This window comes from Amblyomma maculatum, chromosome 6 (assembly GCF_055883805.1).
Source record: "Amblyomma maculatum isolate TAMU_Amacu chromosome 6, ASM5588380v1, whole genome shotgun sequence".
NCBI lineage: Eukaryota > Metazoa > Arthropoda > Arachnida > Ixodida > Ixodidae > Amblyomma > Amblyomma maculatum.
Genome location: NC_139349.1, coordinates 71,080,517 through 71,097,622, shown reverse-complemented (window position 1 = coordinate 71,097,622; position 17,106 = coordinate 71,080,517). Strand labels below are relative to the sequence as shown.

The following is a 17,106-nucleotide window of genomic DNA, read 5'->3' as shown; positions in this document are numbered from 1 at the left end:
AAGAATGGCGAGTCTTCCAAAGTGGTCCTTCTTCTTTCTCCTTCAATGACGCATGAACAAGTTGAAAACCGTTTTCACGCACTGAATTGAAACTGGCACTACCATTTTTATTTCGCATCACAATATCCCTCCCTCCGATGGAACCGCTCCGATGGTTACATACTTATTAACTAGCCGTTCATACTCTGTACAAATTTTTACAATATGGCATAAAATTGTCAAACTGTGCGGCGTTTCTAACAGTGATCTTAATTGTTGAAAATTATCAGTAAATTCTAACACAATTTCATCTGGATGTTAACTAATGGCATTTTCTGCTTTGCTATATGGTACTTGGGATGAAATATTTTTCTCTAGGACAACATTGTTTCTTCCTCACAGAAACCGAACACTCTAGTTTTCATCATCATCATCACCATCACTATAATCATTTATTGACCCTAAAGGAGCCTGACCACGGCATTACATAAGCTTGTCATTTATGCCCGCTGTGCTTCGAAAGGCGGCCATATATTCATATCCTGATACCTACATCATCCGCTACTAGGCGCTATCGCAGTCTCAACATTCAACCTGTTTTCACACCTACTAATGCATTTAAATCACCATCTTTTCCTGTACTGGGAAGGATTTTAATTCATTACAAGACAGCATTATATCTTTATAAATTTTGAGTTCCTTGAAATGAAGATGAGTTTCTGGAAAATGCTGTGGTAAAATGTTGTGTGGTTTTGTATGAATTTGTACTTTATTGTTGGCCATGTGTTCGTAGTGACCGAAATTATCGGTTATACTTTCTTATGTAGCCTACCTTTGTTTCCACCTTGAATGAGTCCCCAGTATCCCACACACGGCCATTCCGTTAATCTACAAGCTCGTCCTAAATCGGTCAAACGCTTCAGAACGTATCATTTTCCTGATGTGTTTAATAATTTCGTAAATAAGCTTTTTTTTTTCGAGATGTCGAACTGCCCACAATTATATGTGAGGATTTATTTTGAATACTACGTTATGAAGGATTCTCTTGGTTCGAACCTCCAAAACGTTAGCCGCTGCCTGCTCTAGTTTCCTGCCTTTTGGATACTTTTTTTTTCTGCGTTTCTCTTCACTTTCTTCATTATTAACAAAACGCCTGTAAACGCGATACAGATTTACACCCTAGCTTTTGGACAGTAACATCTCAACCCTTTAATTGTACCTTGTCTTGAAAATACACAACTTGTTGAATGGGGTTTGTTAAAAGGAAAGCCAACTTTAAAAGGTTGTTTTTTGGTATTTTAGGAAGAACCACGCAACTCTACTGAATGCAAAACTAAATAGACTTAACGCATCCCAGTTGTTGGAAGGTTGCGCAGAATGACAACACGTAGAAATTTCTGTAGATAAAACAGCTGTGTCATTTCTCTACAGTTCACTGCACACGCAGCGTACATACATGATACTACTGTTTTAAATGCCATTTTAAGATACATTGCTGTCCCAGGACTTCACAGCGATTCTCAATACTTAGGCATGCCATTTAAGGGGCATCTTATCTACCACACGGAGAAATCAAATTACAAAGCAACTAGCGTTTTCATTTTGCTGATGGGGGATCTTTTTTTGTGTGTGTTTGACGTGTTTGAGGCTGGAACTGTACATGGTTATTAAGGATGAGTTGCATTCTCGAATAACATTCATCAATTCATTAAACGTCTCGCCCCGATGTAACAGTGGTTAGGGCGCTAGAGTGCTGATTCCAAGGACGCGCGGTCAATCCGTACCGTAGAGGTCACTTTCCAATGGATGCGATAAGTGAGCAGTACTATACTATGCAATGTGAGTACATGGTTAACAACTGCCGGTAATCCAAATTTGTCCAGTCGTCCACTACAATGTTCCTCGTAGCCTGCGTCGACTTGGGACGTTAAATCCTTATAACTCCAAAACCGAGGCCCGTTCATGAAGCAATTTTTACGCACCATCAAATAGCCAGTTCGTTTTCACACTATAGGCAGGAAGAAAAATGTGAATGTCTGGCTTTCTGATTAAGTGGGTTTGCAAACGGCGACTCAACGGCAACAAACGCGGGCTCAGCAGAATGTAAACTGTGTCATTATTGCTACAAAGCGAAGAGTGTAAGAAGCGGCAAGGCATTAGTGCGGCTAACGAAGGAAGAGCCAAATCACGGTAAGAGGAAATAATCCGGGAAGGCACGCACAAGTTTGGCGCTACCACCGGCGTAGGACACCTAACAAGCAATCCACGTAGGCGCTCGAACCACCAATCCTGCCCCTAAGCCGAAATCTCGGTGCCCATATAGGCTTACAAGGCAATACAAACCCCTCGATCACTTCTAGTTCGGCGCAAGGCCTGCACCTGCGTGTTGCACGCGTGGCTCCATAAGCAGATGCGGTCCGTGTTGTCATTAATGTTACAACGAGAATGCAATCTCATTGCAACCTCATGCCGAAAAGTATTACCCTTAATGCCTTTCCGCAAGTCTGCGGGGTTGATCGAATGAGAATAAATGCTCCTCTTTTGGCTTGGTGAACTAAACACCACCACGTGAAGGCTAAAAACGTATCATTCTGTTTAATAATGCGGGATAGAATGCAATGTAATATGAAAGAAGCCAGCCTGCAGCCGATTCTACGCTGTACGGAACGCAAATATATAAGCATTTCAACAAGCTGAATATTTTTTTTTTTTTTTTTTTTGCTGTCATCAGCATCTAGGACACTTTATCGCCATGCTCTTTGTGCATGATAATTATGGCTATAGTTAACTGGTGCGAGTTTTGGTCCAGTAGTACACGTAATTGCATTCTTGAGTTTTATTCCAAGTGTATAAAAACAGCTATGCCCATCGCTTTAGTTCACTAATGCTATCTCAGTCATTCAGCGCTACATTGCCAAATGAACTGAAAGACAACGCTTCTGTTGCATTTGCTACCTCAAACTAAAAATTTCAGGGTGCTGAAGTGAACGAATGACGCGACTCATTGTCAATGCCATTCGCAAGCTCCAACGTTGCATGATCTGGTACGGCACTAATTTTAGTATATCCGAGGTCATGACGACCGCCGCCAGTAGCGACACATTTTCATTTAAGGCGTGTTTTAAGTGTTTTGCTTTTGGGTGGCTGGCATAAGAAATGGATTCCATTTCAGGCTTGTCGTTTGTGAAAAGCAGAATACTCGCTTCCTTGACGAGATTCTAAAGTCGGCAGTGTAACTTTTATATTGTTCAAAGCGAACATCAATCTGTTCTTTCCCTGACCACCTTCACTGTACGAAGCTTTAACAGGCGTACTGCCTTCCTAAACCGTGCGGACTTTTTATGTTGCAAAGCTCCACGCCTCTTTAAAGGAATGTGTCAAGATAGTTCGCCCGTAGCGATCAAGTAATAAAAGGGGAACAAGAATTCTAATTCATCGAAAAGAAATAATCAAACTAGCTGCACCAAAAAAGGCAGGTATCGCGTGCTACAGGTTTGCAACCTAAGGTGGCTGTCACGCTGCAGTCACATAACTGTTCTACCTGGCTGTGCACGAAAGCCGAAAATAGGATATCTTAAATGCAATAAAATTCACCTATAGTAGTAGGAATAACACGTGATCAGATATTTTTCGGAAACGCATACAGGGGTAGGTGGCTAATGGCTGCATGTCTGAAAGTGCCAATAATGCAGGAGATTGGGAAGTCAGCAAAGCGTTTCTTTTTACTCGGAAACAAACGTCTTCATACCTCAAGAGCCAAATCCATGTTTTCGAATGTGACAGAAATATGTAATAATTGCAGCCTGATTGTCATCAAAGAAACTTGAAAAATTTATTTCTATCACAATAATTACGATATCTCAGTGGCTCTGCATACGCGAAGACATTCCAAAACATAAATTCAGATCTTTTAGTGCTAATTACTTCGCGCCAGCGAGCAAGCTCCTGTTCGATTAGCGGTGTATGAGTGCAAGAGCTACCATTAGCACGGATCATTTACACTTCTAATAGCATGCTTCAGGGGGCACTGACCTCGTACGCAGCTTAAATGACGTCACCACGACTTAACCTCTCGCGGCATGTAGAGAACTCGGCTTCAAATAAAGCACATTATTCTCCTTCACGAGACGGTTTTAACCTAGATATAGGAATTAATTGATAACGACAGCACCAGGACAACAGCTAAGAAATTTGATGTGGGCGCAACTCTACTTTCGCTGAATTCCTCGATTCCGAATGAATGTCATATTCGTTTTGCCTTGGTTTACCTTCGAATCTTTGGTTTCTTCTAAGGACTTGAGCAGCTTTAAAGGTTGTCGGACCTCACATTTTACTTGGTGCTTAGTCTAAAGATATTGGTGCGCGAAATACCACATGGATTACAACGGGAAATAAAAGCTTTCTTCAGATCTTCTAACTGTCGGACATCAACTGCGGCGTGCGGTGATCGTAATTCAGCTATCGTAGATCGTAGTGCAGCGGTGGCGTAGCGGTAGAACATCCGCCTCGCATGCAAGAGGACCGGGGTTCAAATCCCGGTGCCGCGCAATTCTCCACCGGATGACAAAAAAAAAAAAAAAATCCGCGTGTCGATGGAATTGCATATACAGGTTTGGGGTGCGACCTGATGCCGGTGAACACCTCCGGCAACGCACTCCCTCACCAGAACAGGAGTTGGCCACCCTGGTGCAGTAATTGGCCACAACCTCCTATGATAAGCTCCATAAAACCCCGGCCCTCAGTCACCAGCGGCTGCGGAACAACTGACCACGGCGGCGGTCAGACCTGTGACGCAGCAGGGGGTGCTAAGAAAGCCTGGCTCCGCTGGACAGGCCGCCATTGGAAACTGACCCTGGCAACGTTTAATGCTAGAACCCTTGCTAGTGAAGCTAGTTTAGCAGTGCTGTTAGAGGAACTAGAGGGCATGAAATGGGATGTCATAGGGCTTAGTGAGGTTAGGAGGCCGAATGAGGCATATACTGTATTGAAGGATGGGCATGTACTGTGTTATCGAGGTTTACCAGAAAGGCGACAACTAGGGGTAGGTTTTCTTGTCAATAAGTATATAGCGGGTAATATAGATGAATTCTATAGCATTAATGAGAGGGTTGCAGGCATCGTAATTAGGCTTAATAAGCGGTATAAACTGAAGGTTGTACAGGCCTATGCACCTACATGTAGTTATGATGACCAGGCAGTTGAAAGCTTCTATGAAGATGTAGAATCGGCAATGCGAAAAGTAAAGACGAAGTATACTGTACTAATGGGCGACTTCAATGCCAAGGTAGGGAAAAAACAGGCAGGAGACAAGGCAGTAGGTGACTATGGCATTGGTTCTAGGAATAGCAGGGGGGAGTTACTAGTTGAGTTTGCAGAGCGCAATAACTTACGAATCATGAATACCTTCTTCAGCAAACGGAAGAACCGGAAATGGACATGGAAAAGTCCTAACGGAGAGACTAAAAATGAAATCGACTTCATAATGTGTTCAACCCCCGCCATTGTGCAGGATGTAGAGGTAATCGGGAAAGTTCGATGTAGTGACCATAGGATGGTGAGGTCCCGAATTAGCCTAAATCTGAAGAAGGAACGCAATAGATTAGTAAGAAAGAAACCCATCAACGAATTAGCGGTGAGGGGGAGGGCAGAAGAGTTCAGAATCTCGCTACAGAATAGGTTTTCAGCTCTAACTGAGGATGGCGACATTACCCTAGAGGCAATGAACAATAATTTCAGAGATATCATTACTGAGTGCGCAGTAGAAGTAGGCGGTAGGATAGTTAAAGAGGATACCGGTAAGCTGTCTAAGGAGACGAAAGATTTGATTAGGAAACGGCAGAGTATGAAAGCTTCCAATCCAACAGACCAGATCGAATTGGCCGAGATATCAAAGCTAATCAATAAGCGCAAGGTGGCCGATATAAGGAAGTATAACATAGAGAAAATTGAGCATGCTGTAAAGAACGGGGGAAGCCTTAAAGCGGTAAAGAAGAAATTGGGCATAGGCAAAAACCAGATGTACGCAATAAGGGACAAGGCGGGCAACGTCATCACTAATATGGACAAGATAGTCAAAGTAGCCGAGGAGTTCTATACAGATCTCTACAGCAGCCAAAGTAGTCAGGACCGTAGTGAGATTGGCGGTAGGGAAAAACAGTCAGACGTTCCACCAGTGACGAAGGACGAGGTCAAGAAAGCACTAGAAACTATGAAAAGGGGGAAATCAGCTGGAGAGGATCAGATAACTACAGATTTGATGAAGGACGGGGGGGATATCGTGCTAGAAAAACTGGCCACCATGTATACGCAGTGCCTGATGTCATCGACGGTACCGGAAGCATGGAAGAATGCAAACATTATCCTCATTCACAAGAAAGGGGACTCTAAGGACCTTAAAAATTACAGACCAATCAGCTTACTGTCTGTTACGTATAAGGTATTTACTAAGGTAATCGCCAATAGAATCAGGACAACCTTAGACTGCAATCAAGCAAAGGATCAAGCAGGGTTTCGGAAACGGTACTCTACTATCGATCATATCCATACCATCAATCAGGTGATAGAAAAATGCTCGGAATATAACCAGCCCTTATACATAGCATTCATTGATTACGAAAAAGCATTTGACTCAGTTGAAACCTCGGCGGTGATGCAGGCATTGCGAAATCAGGGGGTAGACGAGCCGTACGTGAAAGTGCTGGAAGATATATATAGTGGCTGCACAGCAACCATAGTTCTACATAAAGAAAGCAATAAAATTCCCATAAAGAAAGGTGTTAGGCAAGGAGACACAATCTCCCCAGTACTATTCACAGCTTGTTTAGAGGAAGTATTTAGAGACTTGGAATGGGAGCAGTTAGGGATAAGGGTAGATGGAGAATACCTCAGTAATCTGCGATTTGCTGATGACATTGCCTTGCTAAGCAACTCGGGGGATGAACTGCAAATAATGATTGATGACCTAGACAGAAAAAGTAGAATGGTAGGCTTGAAAATCAATATGCAGAAGACTAAGGTAATGTTCAACAGCCTCGGGAAGGAACAGCAGTTTACATTAGGTAGCGAAATACTGGAAATAGTAGGCGAATATGTCTACCTAGGACAGGTTGTAACCGCAGATCCAGACCATGAAAAGGAAATATCAAGAAGAATAAGATTGGGATGGAGCGCATTTAGCAAGCACTCGCAGATTATGACTAGCAGCTTACCGGTATCGCTCAAGGGGAAAGTGTACAACAGTTGCATCTTGCCTGTACTCACCTATGGGGCTGAAACGTGGAGGCTAACCAAGAGAGTTCTACTTAAGTTGAGGACAACCCAGAGGGCTATGGAACGAAAAATGGTAGGGGTAACATTAAGAGATAGAAAGCGTGCAGAGTGGGTAAGAGAAATAACTCAAGTTAATGACATTCTAGCGGAAATTAAGAAGAAGAAATGGACATGGGCAGGACATGTAGTGCGAAGAGAGGATAACCGATGGTCGCTGAGGGTAACAAACTGGATTCCAAGGGAAGGAAAGCGTAGCAGGGGGAGGCAGAAAGTTAGGTGGGCGGATGAGATTAAGAAGTTCGCAGGGGTCAAGTGGATGCAGCTAGCACAGAACCGGGTTAAGTGGAGAAATATGGGAGAGGCCTTCGCCCTGCAGTGGGTATAATCAGGCTGATGATGATGATGAATTTATTTATCGTTGAAAATTAGTTATTACTACCTCCATTAGCCGCTTCGTTTTGTCTTACGGATCACCAAGAAGCACCTCATAAGAGCTATTTTTTTTTTTTTTGGCATGCCCCATAGTTAAGAGGTTAATAAATAAAAAAGCCAGTCCTTGTTTAATGCAGTGAGCATATTCGAGAATGAGCGGGGAGGGGAGGAGTTGGGGGTGACAGTGAGTGAATTGCATAACATTTTTTTTTATCCAGGTTAATTTGGTAATTAAAAAACTGGCACTAATTCTTTGGTGTGCTCAATGACACAAAGCGGCTCGGAGCTACCAAAATAGGAAACAAACTTTATAATTATAACTCTACGTAGCTTATAAGCGTACGACTAATAAACAATTATTCGAACATTCTCATTTTTTATAGCAATGTACAGCGGCAGAGCGCGTCTCTTGCACCGCGCTCTTCACCTTTCGCTGTTCAGTAGCTTCCCACAGCCTTTTCTGCTATAAGTGTTGCAGCCTCGGATCATTTTTGAATGGCGCATGGTGCGCACGTTCGGCAATGTAAATGACACGAAAATATAAAAACTTGCGAATAAGGGCCGCAGCGCCTTACGCTAAACAGTAAACCTTCGGCTCACCATGACACAACGCCTGTTGAGGATCGATGGCACAGGTAGAAATAGTGCCACTGCAGCAAAGAACTCTTTCCCGCATAGCATTAAATTATTTATGCACACATTTAGTGCTAGCATGCTGACATATCCAAAAGTCGGCGTCGTGGTAAAGAAATTCAGCTTTTTGTTTCAGAAAAGTTATAAAATTTCGTATAAGTCATTAAAATATTTCACGTTATTATTACTGCAGCATCAATACACATCCCAAATGCAGACCAAAATGTCGAAAGGATCCCGACGTTCATTTACTATAGGTGTCTCATTAACAGTGATACCAACGACTCATCGGGACCTATGACGATACAATTGCTCGCAAAAACCACTGTTTTTATATTTGAAGAAGGCAATTAGGGTCACTTCTACCTAGGTTATGTGGAGAGCGGTAATCCCGAGGCCGCGAGGAGCTTCAGTCGGGTGCACAAGGCAGCCTAACGAGCAATATGGCGATGTTTACCTCGAAAACTTCTATAGTCAGACCGTTTGGCTGCTGCTCGTGTGTATATTGACATGCGATGATGCGCATCAGGCACTGCGCAGTCCACGATAAATCCGATTCGCTCGGTGTAATTTCCGCTGGTGCGTATAAGTAATGTAAAAGTAACATTTTTGCTAGCGGCATTCAACAACGTGCATCGTTAAGAGTGCCGCTGGCAGCGGTGAGGTTTGAATAGACACAATAACTTGTATGGAGATGCGTAATGTCATGACCGCTGTGTTGCGACAGCAGCTGCTGTATTTTTCACATTGGCCGACAAGTACAAAGATATACTTCATTTGGGATCTTTGTCGCATCCTGATTTGTTTTGAGCACTCCTAATTCCGCAACTCTGGTGGTTGCAGCCATCGCCTAGAAAAAAAACGACTTGATTTGTGCAGCTCAGCGTGTGCTATTTATCAAGTAGTTCTGTTGCGTAACCCAAAACCGGCAGTCAATTCCCGAAATAACAAAATATCGCGATTCGATCTCTGCATTCCCTATGATGGCTGGCTGCGATTCCTCTTCGATCTGTCTTCTCCATTTTCTTTTGACGAAAAAGTACCGTGGTAAAGAGGTTTTCTGTTGTTGTTTTTTTTTTATCTTCTTTTTTTTTTTTTTTTTTGCTTTCAAAAAGAAGGAAACTAACCGATTCTTCTCGTTTGGTTTTATTTACTGAGAGCCCTTCTCATATGCTTGTCCGACCTTGAAAGGACGAAGACTGCGCGGGTGCCATTGAGTTTCATTTTCGCTTTTTTCCTTCGGCACTGCACTTCGCTTGGCGAACTGACCTTCGTTTGTCGACCATTTTTGCTTATTTACATGCTTTTACTCTTCCTGAGTGACTCGATATGCGGACTCTTCCACGAAATGTGTGCCCTCTTCCAGACAAGTATAGCATATCAGGACCCGCACTTTTCGTGGTGGACGAACGTCCCTGCCCGTTGAATGCATTGATCCAAACCATAAGAACTGATTTCGATAGCCATTGCAACCGCAGGATGCTTGACCGCGTTACAGAGGAACTCTTTGTGCAACCTGTATGCTTTCACCTGCTTTCATCCCAGCCCTGTATTTCTGTTTTGTGATTCAGTTAGAATGCCATGTTCGCGCTGCTGGTGATATTGCAGCAGATGCTGGAGCTGTCAAAAAAAAAAAATAAAAGAAAGAGATTTGAGCGAACCGCGCGAGCGTGAAGTGGACGAAAATTTCAACCAAAAACACAAATCAAAACGTTCAAAAAGTTGTTTTTGTGAAAGTAGACGGGGCGAGGCCCGTCAGAAAAAAAAAAGTAATAATAATGATAATGGAGAGAACCTATTTCTTGCGATATTAATTGCCATTTCCAGGAAACACCCTCAGTCCACGGCTTCTGCTACTATAACACTGGCTCGGTCTACAGCTTGGGAGGGTCTTCCAAGTCTGAGCTGGAAAGCACAGCCTCCCGTTGGACATGGGTGGGGTTGGCAATAGGGTATACTGACGGACTAAGGTGCCCCTGAAAGTGAGGCGGTATAAGGAGAGGTGTGAGGTACAATACGAGCGTAAGTTAGTGTAAAATGTTGGTTGTAGTTTGGACAGAAACTTAAATTGGCACATGTCCGTTGACGCTGGAGTAGACTTGCGTACTGGTTCGGTACTGGCTTCGGTGGGAGAGGGCGGTCTGCGGCGGTTCCTGCTGTCCAGGTGGTGATTCTGCAGACGACAGGCTACGCACGCTGTTTCCCAGGAAGACACTCATGGCAAGGGGCCCATGCTAGTATATAGCATTGGATGAGGTGGTAGCACGAGGCATATGGATTCTTGCAGCTTACCGGGATGCTGGATCCTTGCGGCAGTTGCTTCATGTGTCCTGCGACTCTGTAACGGCGTATGCGGTAGTAGTCGGACGTTGGAGGCAATGGCTTGCTCTTTGGAAACTTCCTCGGTGATGGCGCTTCTTCTTGGTGCTGTCGCGAGCATGTGTAACGTCTGGTCGACTGCGCTGATGGTGGTAGTTTTGAAGTCGGGGAGGGTGCTACGTCTGTGTAGCGGAGTTGGGATTATAAGCTTCGAATTCAACCAAGTGTCTTTCCTCGCGCTTTCCTTTGTTCAGTGTGACAGACAGTGTTCATATTTCTGGTAATAGATGCAATTCGCAGCTGGTTGTTGATTGCGGTGAGAGGGCTGTCGAGAAATTGCGGTAGCCTTTGGGCAGGAGATATCTGAGTCGTTGAGGCAGGTGGCGTCCAGTGGTGCTATAGGTCAGGCGCTCGCTTTTGTTTGCAAGGTAGGATTGTAATAGTTATCCGGGCATTTTATAAAGTCATTTAAAGTCTTAGGCCGAGGAGCTACTCATCAGGTGTGGATATCATTGCACCGATTGCAGATATTCTGGCTATAAGTGGTGGCATAGTTGAGAGGACATGAAAGAACTTGTCCGCTGTCATTAACATCAGCCCCTTCTGCCAAATAATAAAATAGAAAGACTGATAAAATATCACGCTCTAGTTTTTATTCTGCGACTGATCTGTGTGAACGATTCTTTATTTTTCATCATTGGATGCTGCGAGTAAAAAATTATTTTATTTTCTTCGCAGCTTCTTTACCGCTCACAACTGAGCGAAGCTGAGGAAATGACTGAAGGCGCGTACTTCGCGGTAGCGCGTTCGCTTTGAAAGAAGAAGGAACCAGAGCCGTTTGGCCGCCAACGAACCGCGGTCCGCGAGGTGAGTTGATATTTCCTTGTTAATATCTGTCACCCAGTAATATTTGTTTTCTGTTCGAAGTCCTGACAACTTAAGAATAACGGCTGATAGATTAGTTTGCCGCAGTCGCGTAAAATGGGTCCAAATAGCGTGTTTGACTTCAGCGCTTGGTAAATACCTGGTTTGGTTTGGCTTCCGGGGTATAACGTCCCAAAGCGACTCAGGCTATGACCGACGCCTGAAGGGAGGGCGCTTAAAATTTCAACCGCCTGAGGTTCTTTAACGTACAGGGTCGTCGATTCTTAGTGCGAACACGCAACCTGGCGGTCGCTCTTTCAAGTGACATTGCACCCGAAGCAGCCACATATCGAAGAAAGGTGTTAATGGCACAGGAGGACCTATAGGTGGTGCTTCACATTGCCTGCGACTTGGTTCCAGTATGCGGCTGGGTCGTACGTATTGCCGCCTTAAACAGAGCGCTCACCTGCTCGGTTGTTCGCACTCGGGTGTGGACGACCCTGTACACTGACATCGCACAGCACACTGGCGCCTTGCTTTTCGCCTCCATCGAAAACGGCCGCCACGTCCGGGATACGATCCCGCATCCTTGGGAACGACAGTCGCGCGCCCTGACCACTGCACCAGCGGGGCGGGGCTGGTAAATTTTTCATTTTTCAGTTACTTCCCAACGTGTAATGGACAGCACTCTTTCTCTCACTTAAGTGAAAACATTATATTTGCTTTTGAGTTTGAGAGTATGCCTTAAGTTTCCTACTCTTTTACGCACTTGAGCGTGCTTTTATTTCTAATATACTGCTCATGAATATGTGCAATCATTTTGTACCCAAACATCTACCGCATAATTACACTTAAACATACTGGGCACAAATTTAGGCATAGGCATGCATAGATCCTGCACGCACCTAAATACGTTTTTGTTTTCTCAACTACATGTTCTAAACAATGAGCGATTGCCGTGCTGTCATTACATCAGGTCGCCTCAAATAAGGAAAGGGGAGCGTGTACTACTGAGACGCAGATTTTCCGCCATCATCGCGTTTATTCTGGCTGCGCCAAAAGTGGTGGTTCGCTCCAGGCAAATTTGACGGCGTTTTCTTTTACAGTGGAACGATCAGTGACTCTCATCAAGTAATATTTCAACACCGCAATAGTAGTCTGCGTGGCTAACGGTCATTATATATGAATCGTCCATTACCGGTAAAGCAAGGACACGCGACATTTTGATTTGCACAGTACTCCGGCCGTTCTTTCAAAGTACCGCGCCTACTTGATCATAATGGGGATTCGCGACTGCCACGCCACCTTGACCCAGCGCTAGCAACCACACTGGATAAGCGGCATTATTTAAATAGCGCGGTGTTCACGCACGGAGCAGCCTTTATTGATTTGTGCCTGTCGGTGGGTGCGCGTCCGTGTGATGGCAAGGAAAATTTGCTGATTACCTTGACTGAGGATCACAGGTCCCCAAGACGACCGAAGCACGATCTTGCTGCACAGGTCTCAAGTTTTTCATTGCTTACCTCAATTCACTACTGCCCATTAGTATTCCCGATTACGCTTGTTCTCTAGTCACCCGTTCTAACAGAGCTGTCGGCTTCAGCGGATGCTGATGCATGCTGAAGTCTTTAGTAACCGACGTAATCAGCTCCCGTTATCATTGTTATGTGCCCTAAACAACATCAGGGCCACGTTGACTAAGCGCTGCCTACCACGGCCCTTTACTGGACCTTCTCCTCTTCTGCAGATGGCGACAACAGCGAAGAGTGTCGTCGGCCAGCTGTACGCCATCGTCTGGAAGGACGTGTACGTGCAGGCCATCAAGCGCCACTACTACGTGACAACCATCGAGGTGTTCCTCATCATCCTCTCGTTCTTCGCCGTGGAGCGCGACCGGCCCATACTGCAGAGAAAGCAATGCGCCCAGCCACCCTGCCTGCGCTTCGCCGAACCTGCCGAGTACGGCGAGCGAGCTCTGGCAAACTTCACTTGCCCGCAGATGGTACGCCACATCCCTTGGCCGGGGCCGTATTGCTCACTTGAATTCTTTGCACCATAAGCAACCTGAGTATATCAGCAACAGCCACAGCACGTGTTCTACTTTGTGCAAACAAACTAAGGTTTCTACAGGCAGAATAATACCGTATTGACTCGATTCTACGCAACCCTTTTTTTTTATCGCACTTCCGAATGTGAGGGGGAGGGGGGCGTAGATTTCAAACATATAACTCCCTCTCCCCTTTTTTTTCGCATCGATATCTTTACGAGGCGGGTACCAGAAATAACGTTTTATTTGGTTACTTGGCAAAGAAACTTGGCAAACATTTTCGACAGATCGCTTGAAGTTCAAGCTATGGCAGCCTCCTTCAAACTTATTCCAGCTTTGAGTTACGGCTGCCAACAGCTGACGTCAAAGAGAGCAACGCGGACCCGCAATGCCTGTGAAGCCTGACGAGCATAGTCGAATTACTGCCCCATTCTAGGTCTACTTGACAACACGCTGATATTGCTATCGGAATCGCTTTGGGTCGGCTTTTGGTAGCTTTTGGCGCTGTGGACCACCAGCTGTCGTGTAGTGTCAGAACGCAGCAACACACAAGAAGGTGGAGATCGCGCCGCGAACGCCGGACTACCTCTAGATTCCGGGGGCTTCGGCTCGACGACTGAGTGAGCAAGAGCGCTGGAAGCTTGTCTACGCGATTTTCCTCGCAAAAAAAGCTTAGATTCGCATGCAAACTTCCCCCCTCCCCCCTTGTTGTTAAGCGAAGTTAGGTTGGGGGGGGGGGGGGGTTAGAATCTGGGGCTGCTCAGAAATGCGAAAATACTGTAATTACCCCGCGCCTAAGGGATCCTGTAGCAACAGTTTGAAGTTCTTCTCCTTTGGGTCCACTATTCTCCCCTTCAATCCTTCTTAGCCTCATTTGTTAAGCTTGTAAACCGCTACTGTCGCCATTCGGTGCCTTTATCCAATCTAGGCGAAATCGACCCATGGCACGGCAGCAAAACGATGAAGACGGAAAAAAATATATTTCCAGAGTGTTACCTCTGGGCTTCGCCTTAACGTTCATTTATAGCAGTTGTTAACGTGTAAATGCGTTCCGACAATAATGCAAAACGCCAGTGAGAGTGTGAAAGGCAAACTATTCAAAGCATTCATTTTCGGTGCAGCATCGATAAACAAGAACAGAGAACAGCATGAGGCTTCTTAGCGGTAAAACTGCCACTGCCATTGAGTGGTCCCCAGTTAAGGTGACGACCGTGAAGTATTAGTAACCTCCTTCACGTCCGGTTTTAGAGTGCGAGCTCTGAAAGGGGACATTTGTAATTAGGACTTACGTTTCTCAATGTCATGTTTTTCGCAATCCAAGAATCAATTCAATTCATTTATTTTTCAGAGCAGTTACAAAGCAACTCTGAATCGCCCCTGGGCTAAAAGTTGCACTCAGCAACTTACCACGGCCCAGGGGACAAAGTACAAGACAGGAGCCGACGCAGTTTTATGTGTATATAAACAATAATAAAAGCAATATACTCATCAAAGCCACACGAAAAGAATATGTACAAGCCTAATTAGTGTCAAACGCAGATTCATATAAAATAGATACTGTTATAATACAGAAGTACATCAAGAACCAAAACTAACAACTACATCCTCTTACCTAGACAAGGCACATAAAAAGAAAGTTCGTGAAGATGAAAGTGACACGTATTATTTTAGTACGGATTACAAAAGAATATTTTTAGTTCTATCTTAGACGAAAACTCCTGTTTAGGGTATTTGTTGAGAAGGGATGGTATATTATGTTTTAATGACTGAAGTTTGTATTGGGTGCAGAAATTGGGAACTAACCAGTGAGGAAGGTTTCTAATGCATTCATCCATTATCCGGTGTTGAAATGATGCAACAAGCTTAATAAAATTGACAGAGTCTGCATAAGAGAAGTAGAGTTGGTTTAACAATTTAAATTCATAACTGTGTGTGATTCGAATAATATCATACTTCGGAAATAGGTCTTTCGTAGTTATGTCTATGCGACCGTTCGCAACATAGCGAAGACTTTTTTTCTGAAGCACGTTGATTTTATTAATATTCCGTTTTGTTGTGGTGCTCCGAACAAGTGTACAGTTGTTTACGGGAGGTGCAAATAGCGCATGTAATAATTACAGTTTAACTTGTTCTGGAAGTACATTTCTGCAACAGGACAGAGTGCCTGCTAGCACTGAGAGCTTTTTGCACATAATTGTTAATGTGGTGACCCCAGCTTAGATGACAGTTTAGTGTAATGCCCAGAACCTTGTGCTCATCTATTATTGTGATGCGATCATTCATAAAGCTGATTGAATTTTTAAGTGCGAATGCTTTATTGCGGGGCCTAAACAGTAAACATTTCGTCTTTTTAGGATTAATTACAATGCAGTTTGTCAGGGACCACCATGCAAGTTTATTCAGAGTTTCGTTGCACTGAATAAACAAGTCATTAGGATCTTCACCGGCAAAGAGGAGGCTACTATCGTCAGCATATATAAACCATTTAGCTGACTGGGTAATGTGTACTGTATCGTTTATATATAAGTTGAATAATAGCGGGCCGAGGATACTACCCTGGGGTACTCCACAATGTATAGGCAATAAAGATGGCTCAATATTATTTATACGGACGCATTCGACGTCTTTCAGATATGACGCAATTAAATTGAGGGGCTGTCCCCGTATTCCGTACTGTGATAGCTTACCTGTCAAAATACCATAGTTAACGGAGTCAAAGGCATTGCTGAAATCGATGAACAGACCTAGAGTAAAAAGACCAGCATCTATATTTTGAACTATCTGTTCTTTTAGTGAGAGCAGGGCTATTTCCGTCGATTGTCTCTTCCTAAACCCATACTGGCAGTCAATTATTAGGTTATTTTTCTCTAGGAATCTATTAAATCTATGAAAAATAATTATTTCCAGTCCTTTTGAAAAAATCGAGAGGATAGATATTAGCTGATAATTATTCACGACATTTACATCAACGCTTTGTGCACCACAGTAATTCTAGCCTTTTTCATCGCATTTGGCAAAATGCCCAGTTCAAGAGCCAAGGTTAAAATGTGGGCTAAAGCAGGCGCAATGCATTCTATTACAAATTTAAGTGGTCTTAGTTGTAGATTAAGATCTAGCGCTTTAGAATTTTTCATGTTGAAGAAAATGGGGTAGACCTCCTCGGTGTCAGTCGGTTCAAGAAACAAACAATGTGAGAGACTGTAGTTCAGGCTGTTTATGCTTGGGGGGCCTAAATTACTTGCGGAGACAATGTTTAGCAAGGTGCCGGTTGAAGTGACCTGCAAGTTGCACACCAGAGAGCTCTACGCCATCATTAATTACTGTTTTTGGTGATGCGGTCTTTCTTCTTCGGCCAAGAATATCATTGACAATATTCCATATGGCAGGTGGGTTATTAGTTATAGTTTCAGCGAAGAGATTTTTGTAGTACAATTGTTTTGCCTGTTTTAGACTTATAATAAGTTTATTCCGCACAGTCTTAAATTCCTTGAGCTTTTCCTGGCCTCGCGAACGAAGAAAAGCGTGATAAAGGCTGTTCTTTTCTTTGATACGCTTAACATGTT

General features: G+C 44.0%; 1 protein-coding gene across 1 annotated transcript in view; it reads left to right on the top strand.

Annotated features, from left to right (window-relative positions):
* The first annotated feature begins 11,613 nt into the window (after window positions 1–11,613).
* Window positions 11,614–17,106, top strand: part of LOC146186002 (phospholipid-transporting ATPase ABCA3-like) — a 54,130-nt gene continuing 48,637 nt past the window's right edge. The window contains exons 1-2 of the mRNA XM_084607968.1: window positions 11,614–11,648; window positions 13,183–13,498. Of these exons, the coding sequence (XP_084464094.1) occupies window positions 11,614–11,648; window positions 13,183–13,498 (351 nt within the window). The remainder of the gene's footprint in view (window positions 11,649–13,182; window positions 13,499–17,106) is intronic.